Source organism: Microtus pennsylvanicus, chromosome 6, assembly GCF_037038515.1.
Source record: "Microtus pennsylvanicus isolate mMicPen1 chromosome 6, mMicPen1.hap1, whole genome shotgun sequence".
NCBI lineage: Eukaryota > Metazoa > Chordata > Mammalia > Rodentia > Cricetidae > Microtus > Microtus pennsylvanicus.
Genome location: NC_134584.1, coordinates 109,550,660 through 109,567,800, shown reverse-complemented (window position 1 = coordinate 109,567,800; position 17,141 = coordinate 109,550,660). Strand labels below are relative to the sequence as shown.

The 17,141-nt window shown below is 36.9% G+C and overlaps 1 protein-coding gene across 3 annotated transcripts in view; it reads left to right on the top strand.

Moving 5' to 3' along the window:
- Ap1g1 (adaptor related protein complex 1 subunit gamma 1) overlaps positions 1-17,141 on the top strand; it is an 82,678-nt gene that overhangs the window by 40,419 nt on the left and 25,118 nt on the right. For all 3 annotated transcript variants that reach the window (XM_075977355.1, XM_075977354.1, XM_075977356.1), the window contains exons 3-10: positions 1,899-2,023; positions 8,371-8,512; positions 10,302-10,398; positions 11,424-11,500; positions 14,505-14,600; positions 15,018-15,098; positions 15,286-15,384; positions 16,249-16,304. In XM_075977355.1, the coding sequence (XP_075833470.1) occupies positions 1,899-2,023; positions 8,371-8,512; positions 10,302-10,398; positions 11,424-11,500; positions 14,505-14,600; positions 15,018-15,098; positions 15,286-15,384; positions 16,249-16,304 (773 nt within the window). The remainder of the gene's footprint in view (positions 1-1,898; positions 2,024-8,370; positions 8,513-10,301; positions 10,399-11,423; positions 11,501-14,504; positions 14,601-15,017; positions 15,099-15,285; positions 15,385-16,248; positions 16,305-17,141) is intronic.

The window sequence follows — 17,141 nt, the reverse complement described above, 5'->3', positions numbered from 1 at the left end:
GGCTACCCTAAGGCCAATGACAGACCCTGTCTCAAAAATAAAATAAAATTAAATTAAAAAAGTGAGTGCTGGCAAGATGGCTTAGTAATTAGGAGTGCTTATTGTGTAACCATGAGGACCTGAGTTCAAATCCCAGCACCTACTTAACAAGCTGGGCATGGTCTCATGAATACCAGTTCTGGGGTGGTGTGAATGGTGGCAGCTCACAGAAAACAAAAATAGCTCAAACAAATGAAGTTCACATTTATGATTTCCAAAATATATCTCAATAAAGAAAGAAATGGTGACTTGTGTCTTAAAACACATTCCTAATGATATGCGCGATGCCTAAAAGAGTGTGGCCTGCTCACTAGATAATTTAAATAAAATGCTTATTTGCGTAATGTGTGGAGTTGACCATGAGCAAGGTTCAGTAATGATAATGGAGACTTTTGTGATATTTGAATCTTGGTATTTTCTTCCTTGACAAAATTGTTGTAGAATTATTCAATGGAATGTTTGAAAAATAAGCTTAAAATAGAATTTTTGATATAGTGTGTTTGTGAGGTAGTGTGTCATATAGCCCAGGATGGCCTCAGACTTGCTGTGTAGCTGAGATTGATCTTGAATTGACCCTTCTGCCTTCATCTCGGCCATGCCCAGATTACAGGCCTGCCCTACTAAGCGTGCTTCAAAGGGAAACTTTGCAAACATTTCAGCTTCTGATTGTTTCCTTCACCAGCAGGGCCCTTTCTGCACACATTGACATCAACTTCTATTCAGAAATTGTTTTTAAATTTTGAATAGAATATGTCGCAGGAACGGCAGGGCTGCTACTTCCCTCTTCACTCTCCTGCTCCAACCCCCTTTACAGAAAGTTTGCTTTCTCTTTTGATTCTGGTCTTGGGATCTTAGCATTGTAATTGTAGTCAGTCACCTAACTTGAGGTGCTTTAGTAATTAACAGGTATCTTAAAAGAATAATTAAATATAGCCTCAAAGAGTTCTATTTGTAGAACTGCTTTACTTCCTTCCATTTCACTTGAGCCCATTAATAAGATGAATTCATAATGGAAAGTAGTCTTAAGTGACCGTTGCTTCCTATGTACACAGGTTTCTTGTTGGAAGCCCTTCCGAAGATGTATAATTCAAAAGGAGAGTGTAATTTAAAAGCCTCTCTTGGGGAGTTTGATTCGAGGATGTCCTTTGAAAAACACTGGCCCAGATGAAACACTGAAAGTGTATCTGAGTGGATGTGACTTTCAGGAAAGGCCCAGTCTCACTTATAAAGGCTCTTCGCCCTGAAGAGTTTAGTTAAGGGTAGCTGTCTTTTATTGTTTTGTGACCCCAGGACATCACACATGCTAGACAAGAGCTTTTCCAATAATTACCTGAAGAAAAAAAAAAATAGAAGACATTTTAGATTAGTATCACTATGGCGTTTTGCTCTGGAGACTTTATTTTCTTTCTGCATTTGATTCCTTGGTTTAAACCCTAAATGTGCTTTCAATGTTATATCAAAATTCTTGAATTCATTGTATATTTTGTTTTTTAAGATACTATTGAGTGCTTTATTTCCAGTTGTTAAGTGTTCTGATTCTCAAAATAGAACCAAATCTTTGAAAAAGATTTATTGTTTTATGTGTATGTATGTGTGCAAATGCCTGAGGAGAGCAAAAAGGGGAGTCATAGTCCCTGGGCTGGGAGGTACAGGCAGTAGTGACCTGTAAACCCAACTCAGGTCCTCTGCAAAAGCAGCAAGTGTTTGCTTGCTCTTAATCTCTGAGCCATACAAATTCAAACTCCAGTCCCTGTGAATTGTGAATTAAAAAGAATGCTTTTCCTTCTCTGTTCACCCCTCTTTTTTTTTTCTTTTTTGTCTTCCTTTTCTTTTTTCTTTTTCTTTCTTTTTTTTTGTAGTTGGAGTGCCTCAAGCTAATCGCCTCACAAAAATTCACAGACAAACGCATTGGGTATTTAGGAGCAATGCTGTTATTAGATGAAAGACAAGATGTGCATCTTCTCATGACCAATTGTATCAAGAAGTAAGTCTTACCTTTTCCTTCCCCCATAACAACTGTTTTACTCTTTTAAGGATTTCTTATGAGAATAAGAATGTCTACTCATTGATTTTTATGTTTACTGTCCAGAATATATTTGAGCATCTCTTAATTGTAGCTAATATTGTAAAGATACTAAACAAAAGAAAACGAAAGCATTGCTGTATCTATTTGGACATAATACACAATTAGCAATTAGATAAGCATTTGGATATTTTTAGACAAGATAAGAAAGTACTAGTGAAATCTAGATTTTCATATTTCTTATTTCTAGGATGTTAGATACCATGAATAATGAAATTTTAACTTTTTAAAAAATTTCTATTCTGTAGTCTGAGTAAGGGACTGAAATTTTAGTAGTGTGGAATTGTACTCATCCTCTGTAAAATATTAGATTTACTTTATTATTGTGTGTATTTATGATATGTGTATGTGAGGGGAGAGTGGTCATTGGAGTGTGTGTGTGTAAGTCAAAGAACAGCTTTTGGAGTCGGTTCTCTCCTTTCACCTTTACGTGAGTTTCAGGGACTGAACTCCTCAGGTCATCAGGCTTGTGTGGTAAGTGCTCTACCCATTTTTGAGCCATCTCCCCAGGCCTGAAAATATTTTTTTGAGACAGAGTATTGCTGTGTGTGCCTTAAACTCCTCTTACCTCTATAGTGTTAGGAATAGAAGTGTAGTTGTGTGAAGCTTGACTTGGCCCCTGGAACTTGGTACACAGCATCTTTTGAAGTACTGCTCCTTCAGGGATGCAGTGTGCTTATATTTCTTTACCGTGTGGAATGACCAAGGAAGACCTGCTGTGTGGACAGATAAGAGGATCCTGTCAGAAGTTAGCTGTTTTCTCCAGTACCCTCTTAGAATATTCTGTGAGGTGGCTAGAGTGGTACGTGCCTGTAATCCCACCACTTGCAAGATTCAGTCAGGTGATCTCAGATTCAAGCTTGGGCTGTTTGGTGAGATAATACCAACAAACAAATAAAAAAAGAAAATAGAGGAATTCTGTTAGAAAGTTACAAAAATTCTTCAGGTCTTAAATGGTCAGAAGTACCTTTTGGTTTTGATTTTATCAATGAATTTAATATTTAAAATTTTCTTTTGTTTGTAATATTTTTATATTTGACGTAAAGTAGAAAGGGGATAGGCATTAGGTCTTTATAGACATTTAAATTTTATTTTTCTTTCCATTAGAACTGATCTACTTTAAAATTTTTCAGCATAATAGAATAGTTAAAAATGAGAATTGCATTGTCAAGTGTAGCATTCAAATGCAGTCTGTAAACTTAATTTTGGGAAGGATTGTTTTCTTTGGGGGATGTCCATGAAATATGAGTAGTGAACATACCAAGTTGGCTAATGATTTAGCTTTATTGCATTGTATGCCTACAAACCAGGTGCTGTTGTAAGCACCAGGGTGGCGAGTAGAAAAATGTGAGCAGTATCCCTTAGTGACATGAGACTACATCCTTAAAGGGTCATCATGGTTGTCTTCCACATTTGCTGTTAACAGGGCTGTTAGGCAGTTCTTCTCCTTTGGTTCTTTCATGGTCTGTTGCTCTGTTACTAACCTTTCAGTCATGTGCAGATAAGCTGGCAGTTCTGCCCAGCAGCAAGACTTGTTAGAGTTAATACCAAACCAGAGCATAGGCTTGTAGCTTGGTAAAAGTCGAAAACTGAGGCACATTGATAAAGAAGAAATCTTTGTATTTTTTTTTATTTTTGTAATAGAATTTTATCTGGGTGTGGTATCACACACCGTTAGAGTCAGATAGATCACTGAGTTTGAGGCCAACCTGATCTACACAGTGAGACCTTGTTTCAAAATAAAACAAACAATCACCCCCCACCCCAGATGCTCCTTTATAAATGCTAGACTGCCTCAAATTCTCTATGTCCAGGCTAGATTTGAACTCAAGATTCTCCAGTCTCAGATTCCTGGCTGCTGGTGTTACAGCTTGTGACACGATTCCCAGATTGTGTTAGGCCAAATCTCAGGTGAATTCAGGAGAGGATGTTTTCAGATAATTGAGAATTGATAAGCATTTCATTTTAAGCACGCATTATTCATATCTCCCTTGTTTGTTGGTCTGCTAGCAAGTGTGTGTGTGTTCAATGTGTGGGTTCATGTGTATTGCAAGGCTCGTGGTGTAGCAACATACTGCTTGTTGCTTTACTTATTGGTAGAGGAAAACTTAAGGTAGTTAAAGATCTTAGAGTGAAGTCTTTTAAGAAATTGAATCTAATATTTTAAGAACTTGCATTTTGAAAATATCCTTAACTATTGAAAATGAATACAAAGTCAATTAAATATTTGTAGGAGCTTGGCCTGTAGGTGTTAAAAACTATAGTTAATATTCAAACTTTACTTTGATAATTTTATCTTAAATTAGTAGAATTAGTATAAAAGAGCAAACTTAACTTTTAAACTTTTTTTTCTTTTTTAATTGAAAATAGTAATAATGGGACCAGGTGTGGTGTGCATTCCTTTAATCCCAGCTTGTATGAGTCAGACTCAAGTGAATCTCTGTGACTTCGAGCCAGCCTGGTCTATATAGCAAGTTCCAAGATAGCCAGAGCTATGTAATAGAGAGACCCTGTCTCAAAAAGCAAAGCTAGCTTCCTTCCTTCCTTCCTTCCTTCCTTCCTTCCTTCCTTCCTTCCTTCCTTCCTTCCTTCCTTCCTTCCTTCCCTTTTTGAGACAGAGTCTCACTATGCAGCTCAGGGCTAGCTTAGTATATGTTGGAATTGTAGACATGTACCTAGCTATGGGTAAAATTTTCTATGAAAATATTTTCTAAAATAAATTCCTGTGTTAAGAGTGGCATTGTTTTATATTTTCCTGCACCACCCAAAGGAGGATAGTTGGATGCTCATGTCTTCACTCACTTTCTTGGCTGTGGCATATTGACTAATGGAGGTAGAGAGAGTCTAGCAGGTATGATGTGGAGAAGGGAAAACTTGGCAGTTGCATGGTACACAATCCCAGCTGTTCTGGAGCTGAGGCCAGAGGATCACAAAATTGGGGCCTACCTGGGCTATGTAGTAAGTTCAAGTTTGATCTGGACAAGTTATCCAGACTCTGCTTCAAAATAAAAATAAGCACAGTTGGATATGCAGCTGCATGGTAGGTAGAGTTCTTGCTTATTTAGCATAAGCCTGTTTCAGTCTCAGCAGCACCAAGAGTTTTCAAAGTACTAAATATTCTTTGCTACTATGCTAACATTGAACACGTGGCCCTTTCTTTCCCTCTCCCTCTCATTCTCCCTCTCCCTCTCTCCCCCTCTCTTTCATTTTTTTCCAGACAGGATCTCTATGTATTCTTGATTGTCCTAGAACTCACTGTGTAGATTAGGCTGGCCTTGATCTCAGAGATCCACCTGCCTCTGCCTCTTGAGTGCTGGGATTAAAGGCGTGCGCCACCACTGCCCAGCTAGGAAAAAGTTTTTGTTTTGTTTTGTTTTGTTTTTTTTGTTTTTCGAGACAGGGTTTCTCTGTAGCTTTTTGGTTCCTGTCCTGGAACTAGCTCTTGTAGACCAGGCTGGCCTCAAACTCACAGAGATCCGCCTGCCTCTGCCTCCCGAGTGCTGGGATTAAAGGCATGCGCCACCACCGCCTGGCAAGAAAAAGTTTTGTAAGCATTTATTTGTTTTGTACGTTTGTTGGGTCGAGTGTATCAGTGCATGTGTGGGTGTCAGAGAACAACTTGGGGTGGGGAAATTGGTTTTCTCTGCCCTATCAGTTTTGGAGATTGAATTCATATCACCAGCCTGGGCAGTAAAATGCCTTTACCACCTTAAACTATTTCACTCTGCCCTTAAGCAATATTTACGCATGAATAATTTTATAATGCTACAGTGGAACCACTTGGAAAAAGAAATTCTTCACTAAATTATGTAGATCTTCTGGATGCTAATGCATCTCATCTTGAAATATCAAAAATACCTCATGGGTTAGTGTTGTCACTGAGTCAATAGAATAGCCATTATATATAAACTGTCAAATTTGTGGAGATGATAGAAGTTTTCCAAAACTGCAGTTATTTATTTATTTATTTATTTATTTATTTATTTATTTATTTATTCGTTTACTTACTTACTTACTACAAAGCTTGGATTATGTCACTAGCAGCAAATATCAGTGTTCCTTTTGAAATTATATGCTCACATGAGTTTCTCCAGAAAGTGTACCTCAGGCTAGTCTCAGCATCTTGAGTAATGGCATACAGATGTGTGCCACTGCTGCTGGCTGTTAGTTTAAACGAAGCTGCCTTTCTTCCTTGTTCCTTACCTCAGCATGCAGTGGAGAACACAGTTTACCATCGTTTACTGCCGCTGCCTTGACTGGTGCTGTGGGCAAACAGTTTTCCCACCACGGCTTTTACTGACTGCAGAGGCTGGCACAGTTGACAGTATGACAGGATTATGAAAACAGTTTGAATCTCCTGAGCTGTTGAGATGCCTATAAACCCTGCGATTCAGTGGTGTTCAACCTGTGGACTGTGACCCTGTTGGGTGTTGCATATCAGATATTCTTCATTTCAGATATCTACATTCTGATTCATAACAGTAGCAAAATTACAGTTCTGAAGTAGCAATGAAATAGTTTTATGGTTGGGGATCACCACAGTATGAGGAGCTATATTAAAGGGTCATAACATTAGGAAGGTTGAGAACCACTTTTTTGAACCATGTTGGGCTAAATGATGCAAAATGCTCAGAAACTGGTAGAAGTATTGTATATCATATAATTTGGCTTCTGAATAATAACAAGAGTTAATTTCAAGATATAAGTATGTTTGACAGTTCATGTTTTAATACTTCAGCTTTTTGAGTAAAGCATTATTTTATACAGTAATGTATACATTTTCTGTTATGATCTGAATTTCTGAGGCTATAATATATAAAGAAATATTTATAGAACTCAAAGTTTTATAGACTGAAAGTCCAAGATGTGACTTAGCTTCTGGGGAGGGCCTTGTGGCAGACACACACACGGGAAGGGGGAATCACACAAGGAAACAGGAATCTCTTGCTCCTTTAAAGCAACTCAACCTCATGCATGAGTAGTGCTTAGTTCTAAACACCAGTGCCACTTCTGAGGACAAGTCCTCAGTGACTCAAGGCTCTGTGTCTTAAAGAGTCCACCGTCTCGACCATGGACACACTGGCGACCCAGCTTCCAGCATACAGGGACACTCAGACCACATTGATGTGTTAGAAAGCACTTTAGAGGGCTCACTCTTAATGTCTAGCTTAGTATGGTGAAGGTACTTTCATGGTGCTATTTTATCATAGTAATAACAATACAATACTTGAACAAGTATATCTAGAAATATAGAATACTTAATGTAAGGTGGCTAATGTTAATGTATAAGATCAAAGGGTAGCTATATTTTTGTTGTGTTTATATTATCTTAAGTTCACTAGTAATTAAGATTTCCTTCTCTGATTTTTTTTAATTATTTATTTATTTATTTATTTTAAGCAGGGTCTTGCTATACAACTCTGTCTGGCCTGGAAATTGCTATGTAGATCAGACTGTACTCAAACTCATAGACATCCCCATGCCTCTGCCTCCCAAGTGCTGAAATTTAAAGTGTGTGCCACCACACCTGGCTATACAAGAGTTTTAGTATGAATCTTAACTTTTCTTGTAGGCAGTACTAAATCATGTCTTAGAAATCTCTCAAGACAGTTTTGCTACATCTTTTTACTTTCAGTTGTTGTTAAGTTTTCTAAAGTGGTATCTTTAATATCTAATGGGTAACATATTCTTGTTACTTGGTCATTTGGAAACCTTGGATAGAAAACTTAGATATTATTGGTTCACTATGTTAAAAAGTTGGAATAAGCATTTTTCTAAATTCTATTAATTTAAAATGCATTTTTATATCGTGTGTGTGTGTGTGTGTGTGTGTGTGTGTACGTGTGTGTGTGTACGTGTGTGCCATAGTACTTGTATAGCTTTTGGTATCAATCCTGTCACTTACCTTATTTGAGACAGGATCTCTTGTTCTATTATATATCCTAGGCTAGCAGTCCTGCACAGCTTCTGGAATTTTTTCTGTCTCCACTTCCCTTCTGATCATTGGGCACCTATGTGCTATTGAGTCTGGCTTTGCAGGGGTCTTAGAGACCTATATTAAGGCCCTTAAGTTTGCAAGGCAAGCACTTCGTGCTTAGCTCCCCAGCCCCTACAGTTTTGTTTTGGTTGTGTTTCTGTTTGTTTTGTTTGCTTGTTTTTAATGTAGTAATCTTGAGATTCACAGTTAGGTTGTTAGGCTGCTTTTGGGAGACTGTGTTTGTTCCTATTTCCCTTTCTTTCTCTTGCAGTGATCTTAATCATAGTACACAGTTCGTACAGGGGCTCGCACTTTGTACCCTCGGCTGCATGGGCTCTTCAGAGATGTGCAGAGATCTTGCAGGAGAGGTAGAGAAACTTCTGAAAACCTCCAACTCCTACTTAAGAAAAAAGGTAACTTTGCAGTAAATCAAATGTCTGTCTGGATTAGGTGGTATTATGGAAAGGAAAAGGCAGAATACTTGTTTCTGAAAGCTTAGATGGAATTAAAAATATTTTTTATTTTTTCAATAAATGTATTTAAAAGAATTATACACGAATTTTGATTAATTTTTTGGGGGAGGGGTGTTTTGAGATAGAGTTTCACTGCAGTTCATTGAGCCTGTCCTGGAACGAGATCTTGTAGACCATGCTGGTCACAGAGATAGGCGTGCTCCACCATCACCCTGCTCTTCCTTGTTTTTGTTTTTAATTTATAGACAAACTCTGTCCTCAGCAGCACATCTGAGTACTTTGTAAATTATTTCACATATTAAAATTATGATAATAAAGTTTTTCATTGACTTTTTACTAATAACTGACACATATACTTGTGCCTTTGTATCTCTAAAAGGACAGTTCCCCCTGGGGCCTAGATAGCTGTGAGGGAATGATTGAGAGATGACTTTCTAAAGTCCATGTACCTGATTGGATAGTAACGACAGAGAATGGTCTTATTTTCCTAACTTACTTGCTTTTGTTTGTTTCTAAAAACCTTGTTCTTTTGAGTTTAAAGTTTTGCTTCAATCCTAAGACTATGGTAAAGAAAATACAGAATGAGGGCTGGAGAGAAGGCTCAGTGGTTAAGAGCATTGACTGCTCTTCCAAAGGTCCTGAGTTCAATTCCTGGCAACCACGTGGTGGCTCACAACCATTTGTAATAAGGTCTGGTGCCCTCTTCTGGCCTGCAGACATACACGCAGACAGAATATTGTAAACATAATAAAGGGGGGGGGAGAGGGGAAAGAAAGAAAATACAAAATGTATATGTTTAATAAATGAGCAAAACGATCATCTCATTGGCATTTACTGAGTCTGTTATTGGTGTGAGAAAAAGGAGCTTGTATAGGACCGTTTTTAGATTGTGTATTGTTAATGATGCACACAAACAGGCTTTCTCAGTGTGTATGGCAGTGACTTTAGTACTGTGGGAGCTGCTCTTATTTGAATGCACAATGTTGCATTAAATTAAAGCATTCCTTCAGATTTGAATGCCTCCTAGTAAAATGGAGAGGAATTATCAGGAATCTTTTCTAATCAGCCTATCAAAGCTTTTATTGCATTTTGACTAAAGTAATAGCTGCAGTTATTTTGAATAATCACCAGTCTCCACCTATCCTGTTTCTCCTGGTGGACGAATGACTAAGACTGTGTTTTCTTTAGTAGAAACTAGTTTCCCTAACAAACCTTCCCTCCTTTCCTCTCCTCTTTCCTTCTTTTTACCACTGAGCTGTACTCCCTAGCCCTAGGCGACTTTCTTACTTGAGAAGAATCAGCTGAGAGCAGGATAGATACAGTTAAACTTTATAGAAGGAGTCTCTAAGTTTTGTGACACTGTTAGATGTGTTGGTCATCTGACCCAGGAATGATTATCAGAATGGAAGTCCATGTCTGTTTTTCAGTTCGCCAGAATTTCACTTAAATTTAACTTGTGTGATAAATTTCTTTTAACTATGATCTACTTGAAAGTGTTTTCCCCACGTGTCTGGCAATATGTGAACAGGAATGGGTGGGCTTAATGTTCCTCATCAGTTCACTAGTATATACTGAACAGCCCCAGGCAGTTCACAGATAGTAAATCTTATTAACCAGCCTCTTCATTTTTCTAGTAGATGAACTAGTTGGTGAAGTTCTTTTTTAAGATTGGTTGCCCTGGCTTATTTGAAATAAAATTTTTTTGTCCTTCTATTTTTCTTTTTTATAGGCAGCACTGTGTGCTGTTCATGTCATCAGGAAGGTTCCTGAACTTATGGAGATGTTTTTACCAGCAACAAAAAATTTATTGAATGAGAAGAACCATGGTAATGTGATTTGGATAAACTCATAAAGTACTAAGAAAGGAAGGGTCAGCCCTGTGTTTCAGGGCTTTACTGTTACCATAGGTCTTGCCTGCCAGATCGTAGCTTTACAGTTAAATTGGTTTCTTCGTAGTAAACCTACCTTTCAGTTCTGATCCTGTATCATGTTATTAATGTTCAGTATGATGTACAAATGATCATATCTTCAAATTTTATGTAAAAGCCACCTGATTTCTTGACCATTTCATAATAAAACAAGACTTTTTTTCTTTGCTATCATGTGTTAGGAGTATAAGATTACCAAAAATTCTTGTGAGTTATTTCTAACAGGAATCTGTAGTGTACATTCAGATATCTTTACATAAAGCTTGAGAAAAGTGAAATGTAATGTGGCTGGGCTTCCCCAAAACTTTTTGTTCTTATATTGAAGTCATTGAAATGAGTTCCAAGTAAAGTGTTGTTTCTTATATACTAAGAAAAAAATGACACAATATATTTAATTTGATTAATTTACACCACATTTTAATTAAATTAATTTAAATCTGTGCTCTGCTGTATTGTGTAGTGTTAAAACACTACATACTAGGTTTAGCTAGGTCTGTCATTTATTACTTAGTGAAAAGTCTTTAGAGATCCTTTTTACTGACCTTGGGATAAGCAAATTTACTTGTCATTTGTATTTTGATATATTTTATCTGAAAATTTAGTATCTAACTAAGGTTTTTGACTGGGGTTATTTATCAGAGTATAGCCAATAGTGCATTGCAGAAACATGGAGAAGGAGAGATGGAGCTTATACTAACTGAGCATGGATATTCTAGGTGGACACACTTGTTCTTGGCATTTTAGCTATTGCAAAGATTCTGACTTGACCAAGGTTAAGCAGCAGCTCCTGCTGAATGCTCTTCACAGTGCTCTGATTCTTGGGGGATTGAGAAGCGGGAGTAGCAAGTCTCCTTTTGGGATGAAGTCCTGTTTTCTGGAGCTGAGTAGGAACTCATTTTTGCCTCCCTTTGGCCTTTTCTCAGGTGTCCTTCATACGTCTGTAGTCCTCCTCACAGAGATGTGTGAGCGGAGCCCAGACATGCTCGCACACTTCAGGAAGGTAGGTGCTTTCTGTGTGCCTTAGTCTTTATTGATTGAAAGATGATTTTCCTGAAAAGTACATGTTTTTTTTCACTTAGGATTTTCTTTTGAAAGCAAGCTATGAAGCTCAATAAAGGATTTGACTAGCCCTGCTGTGTGGTAGGGCTGGAAGCCAGATTTAGGCAAATAAGAGCTGGCACTAGTATAGTGTTTCCCTTTTCAGAATAGAAGTCTTTCCTTGTTGTTGGCAGACAAACTGCTCACGTGTTTTATCTGCTGCTTTCACAGTGAGCCAGGAAATGTTACCTGAGGTCAAATTACAAATAGGATTTGTTTTCTTTCTTAAGGTGAAAATAGCAAACAATTTGAGGTCATTGATTCCTGTTACAGCCCTACTTTTTTAGGCTACCCCCTCCTTTTTATTTATTTTTTCTTAAGACAGGGTTTCTATAGTTAGCCTAAGCTATCCTGGAATTTGCTGTATAGACCAGGCTGGCTCAAACTCAGATTCACCTGCTTTTGCCTTCCAAGTGATGGGATTAAAGCAAGCACCACTGCCCGGCTCCCTTTCCCCACTTTTTATAGCATTTTAAAGTAGGCAGTTTTATTTCCCTTTGCTTACTGAGAAGGTTTCTGTTCTTTGTATAGTACATATGTTGATTCCTTTAGAGAAGGTTGTTGAGCACTCCACAAAGATCTCATTTTATATTTTAGATCTAATGGCAGTTTTTTTTCTTTGCCTCACTCTCCCTTAGATGTTCATGTCTTGATTAAATTAATGTAAAATAGTATGAGACCCGTATCTGTCCCTAATGCTTGCTTTGTATGTTTTGTTCCTGTTGTCTGTTTGGAATCCTGCTGTATGTTAGAATGAAAAGGTAAGAATTAACCCTCTTTTTAGATGGTGCATGCTGGCTTTAGGTCCTTAGTAGCTTTTGTGTGTCCGTCCAAAAGTGTGGCTTTTAAACTATACTAATGCTGAAGCTCTGCTTAATACTGTGAATTATTTGTTCTAGCATTTTTGGCTAACTTCCTGGTCCAGTTTCTGTCTTGTCTTTTAAACTCCTGACTCCAAAGTCAGCCTTGGATTTCAGTTGTAGCCTTCCCTGAGTTGTAATCCTCCTCCTGTATCTTACCTTCACTTTCATGGGAGAGACTGTGAGCAGCTGCGTGGCAGCTTTGCTCGTGGCCGTTCCGGTTCTGTCTGGTGCCCTTACACAAAACACTGCTTCTTTTTGAAGTAGATGGTTTAGAACCATCTGTGGGTAACTCATACTTTAAAACTCTATGTACTTCTGAGCTTTTAGTTCGGACTTAGAGCTCTTATTTCCCTCTTACTGGGACTTAATCTGAGAAGCTTTGGGGTATTGAAAGGATTTAGAGGGAGTACCTGGCACCAACTGACTTTCATGGCTGCAGCTTTCCCTCTGTCACCTTATGTTATTTGTCCTGTCATCAGTTTTAGTAACTTGCATTTTTGTCTGAAAAATAAAGCTGGGTTCCAAGAACTTGTATGCTGAATTCTTAGACATGTGCTTTCTGTCCCAGGGCAGTCTTATGCAATGTGCTGGCCTTGGCAGCAAATAAAACAATTTCTGAATTTAGTAGCCCAAGGAAAAAGGACTTCTCCAAGAACTTAACCAGATTTTAAAAAGTGATTAGGGTTATATGTAGTCCACAAAATGAAGGCTGTGGAGAGTATGAAAGGTGAGCTGCCTATCTTCACAACACAGTCTACAGATTTACTGAGATTTTATTTACAGCTTACATATCTCCATAACTTAGACTTGTCTTATTCTTGGAGTTGTCCAAATTCAATTTTTGTTTTGATGATTTAATGAGTCACTAAATTCTGAAGGATTATGGCTAACTTAAGTTCACATTATGTTTTCTTGCAGTTAAAGCGCCTTAATGTTTTGAGTGTTTTGGGTGCATGCCTTGAGTGTAGCTTGGCATTTCTTCTTAACCTCACTACCTTTCTAGGCTGGGGCAGTAGAGAGGGAACAGCATAAACAGAAAGAGGAAAAATAATGAGTTGCAGTAGAGTTGGCCTGTTCAGATTTCCTCCAGAAAGATGCAGTGTTTGTATCCTTCTTTATTTAGTTTTAGGTAATAAGAGCTGTTCATCTAGTTAGTCAATTCGGGTTTTCATTTGGAGACTGGGAAAGTTCATTTGTGGCAGATATTTTGGAATAGGAGCTTAATATGAAGTAATTGATCAACAAAAAGGAAATGAGGGCTCATTTATTTGAAAGCACCTGTAACTTTAGATTGAGAGTAATTGTCTCTTTGACATGGACCTAGTAAAAGCAGGACAAAGGAATTCTTGATTATAAGGAATGTATCGTCTCTTTGGTAAAATAAGAAAACACAATTGAGTGCTGATATTAAATGGTGACAGAATTTCATATAAGTAAAGAGAAGGGCCTTGGTATCTTAGGTGTGTTTTCTTTATCTTTTCCTTTTGGCTTATGCTGATCACTTTGGTATTTCCTGTTGCATTTTGGGAAAGGATACTTGACTAAACCTATCTTCAGGGGAAGGTCTTTTTTCCCCTCTGTTTGAAGTGTGGTATACTTTATATTTTAATAAGTCATTAGTTAATACTTTATATAAAATTTGTTAGAATGAATCAAAAGGAACTTTTTTTTTTTTTGCTATCCAAGAGTTTCAAGTTCTATAAAAATAGAGCTGTAGTATATATACTCCATCGGCCTATTGTATTCGGTTCCCATAGGCTCTTGGCCCACTGTGATTTCTAGTGTCTTTACAAATGGAACTCTGGAGGAAAAAGATCTGGCTTGTTTTTATTCTGCTGATAAAGTACATATTACTTGTTAGGTTTCCACCTAAGTATCCGAGTTCTACTTTTCAACCATCTTCAATATTGTATTTGTAGCAGAAGAAATTTCTTGGACTCAGACCTTTGTATCATTTTTCTAAACAAAGAATCTGCTTATTGAAGAGATAGTCTTAGATACTCACTTTTTGTTGTTGTTTTGATGCATCTTTCTTTTCTGCAGCTTGTGCCCCAATTAGTTCGTATTCTAAAGAACCTCATCATGTCCGGATATTCCCCAGAACATGATGTTTCTGGTATCAGTGACCCCTTCTTGCAGGTGAGGTTGAAAAAACATTTTGGTTAATATGCAATGATTTGAAGAAATGATTTCCATCATCTTAAGTTTGTAGAGGGTACAAATTTGGTAATTCATTAATTATATGAATAAGTGAACCAGTACCAAATAAGTATTGTATTTAATTAATAAAATGACCATGTAGTGTAAAATTTATCTTGTACTTAGGTACATAATTATCAGTTAAGTAGCTAATGGATATGGGGCCATGAAAGGTGGATTATCTTATAACTTAATTAAATGTAGAAGTGTGCATGAGTTCTTTAAAACGTGTTTGAAACTCTTCTGACTTATTTTTGATGGGATCTACAACTTCATTTGAATTATTTGAATTTCATACTGAGTGAGATTTGTTTGTGTTAGACATAATTTGTTAACATTTTTTATTTTACATGTTAGGTACGAATTTTGCGGTTATTAAGAATTTTAGGACGAAATGATGATGATTCAAGTGAAGCTATGAATGATATATTAGCACAGGTGAGTTGATCCATCTTGGAGTATACTATTTTCATTTTCAACCTGCAGAGAGTAAGTAGACTGTGATTCTTAGTGTGACAGTTCCTGTTCCTCCTTAGGGAGTGACTGCAATCCCAGCGTGTCTGGTTGCACTAGATACCTTTTGGAAGTGTTGTTTTATCATTTATGCATCCCTCTGTCTTTTCAGGTGGCCACTAATACAGAGACTAGTAAAAATGTAGGAAATGCTATTCTTTATGAAACGGTTCTAACTATCATGGACATTAAATCAGAGAGTGGATTGCGAGTAAGTCTTTTTGAATCTTTTCCTTCTAAACACTTAAATTAGAGTGATTGAATTGAGTATTATGTTTTTATATGAATGCAACCATATAGTATTTATCCCTTGCTTGTGTCTTTATTAAGCATAATGTCAAGGTTCACTTGTGTTTTGTAATATATCAGATGCCTTTCTTGAAATGCCTGTATAGGACTCTCTTGTACATGCCAGTAATACATCCAGAAGATTTGTTACTGATGGATCTCTAGGCTGTTTCCTATCACTTGTTGCTGGAGACTTTGTGTATATGTTTGTACAGTTATATTTGTCAGAAAAATTTCTAGGGTTAAACTACTAAAGTGGAGTACGTATATATATATCTTTTAGTTTTAAGATCTTAATTGACTTTATTACCATTTTAGAATTGGGCAGCATTCTGTAAATATAGCAAATTTTTATTATATCTTTCAGTAATTACTGCTGAAATGGAATGGTATTTTTAAAAAGAATTTATTTTGTGTGGGGACATGTACATCTATACATGTCCACTATTGTGCACGCATGGAACATTAGAGGACAACTTGAGGGAATGGGTCCTCTCCTTCCAACATATGGGATCTGTAACTTGAAATCAGGTCATCAGGCTAGGTTGCAGACATCTTTATCTGTTGAGCCATCTTTCTGGCTCCTGAAATGGAATATGATTTTAAGAGTTTGTTTTTAGCTATTTTTTTTCTTTTGCTAATAGTCTATAGATAACCAATTGCCATCTTTAAACAGGTTCTATTCAGAGGCTGGACATTGGTTTTTTTGAGTTAGAAAACAATATAAATCTATAACTTTTCTAGATTAAAAAACAAAACATAAAAAACCTATGCTGTTTCTCTTTAGGTTCTAGCCATAAATATTCTCGGTCGATTCTTATTGAACAATGACAAAAATATTAGGTAAGTCAGCTGAAAAATTTCCCATGTCTTCTACATTATAAAAATTAGTATTTCACAGAGTGACTTTGCTCAAGACTATATGTACTTGTAGTATTTATTATATGATAAAGAGTTTGAGGTAAATTTTAATTTAAATCTTAAAATTGCTATTTTGTAAAGAATTTGAGGATTTCTTTTACCGTTTAATTTTTTCTTATAAGTCAAGTACAAACATCCTATAAAGGGCCAAATGTTAAACATTTAAGACTTCCTGAATCACAGGGTCTTTGTAGCAACTACTCAATTTCATGGCTTTGGATCTTAAACTCAAGTTAATTTTTGGGCAGGGTGGTGGTAGGACTTGAGACAGAGTTTCTCTGTGTGGCCCTGGCTGTGCTGGAACTCCATTTGTAGACCAGGCTGGCCTGGAACTTAGAGATCCACCTGCTTCTGCCTCCAAAGTGTTGAGATTAAAGGTGTGCATGTCATGCCCAGCTTTAAACTCAAATTATTATAGAAGCAATTTTGGTACTGGTGTAAAAAAAAGCAGAAACCATTCAAATGATAAAATTTAAATAATTTCCTTTTGGTACTTTGTGGGTAAGACAGTGTGAAAAAGCATATGTATTTACTGTTTTCTTTGGAAGATTTATAAAGAGCTGAGTCAGTTACTTTTGAAAGAGTAAATGGATGTTATTGTGAAAGCAAGGCTCATTTCAAAACCTCTTCAGCTTGTCACTGCTATAGATTTTGCTCTTATTCCTTTAGAGATGTTGCTTCCTAGCCTCTAGTTTTGTGTTTATCTTGACACTTGAAGACGTGAGCGTTTTCCTTATGTGTTAGACATCTTTGTTTTTA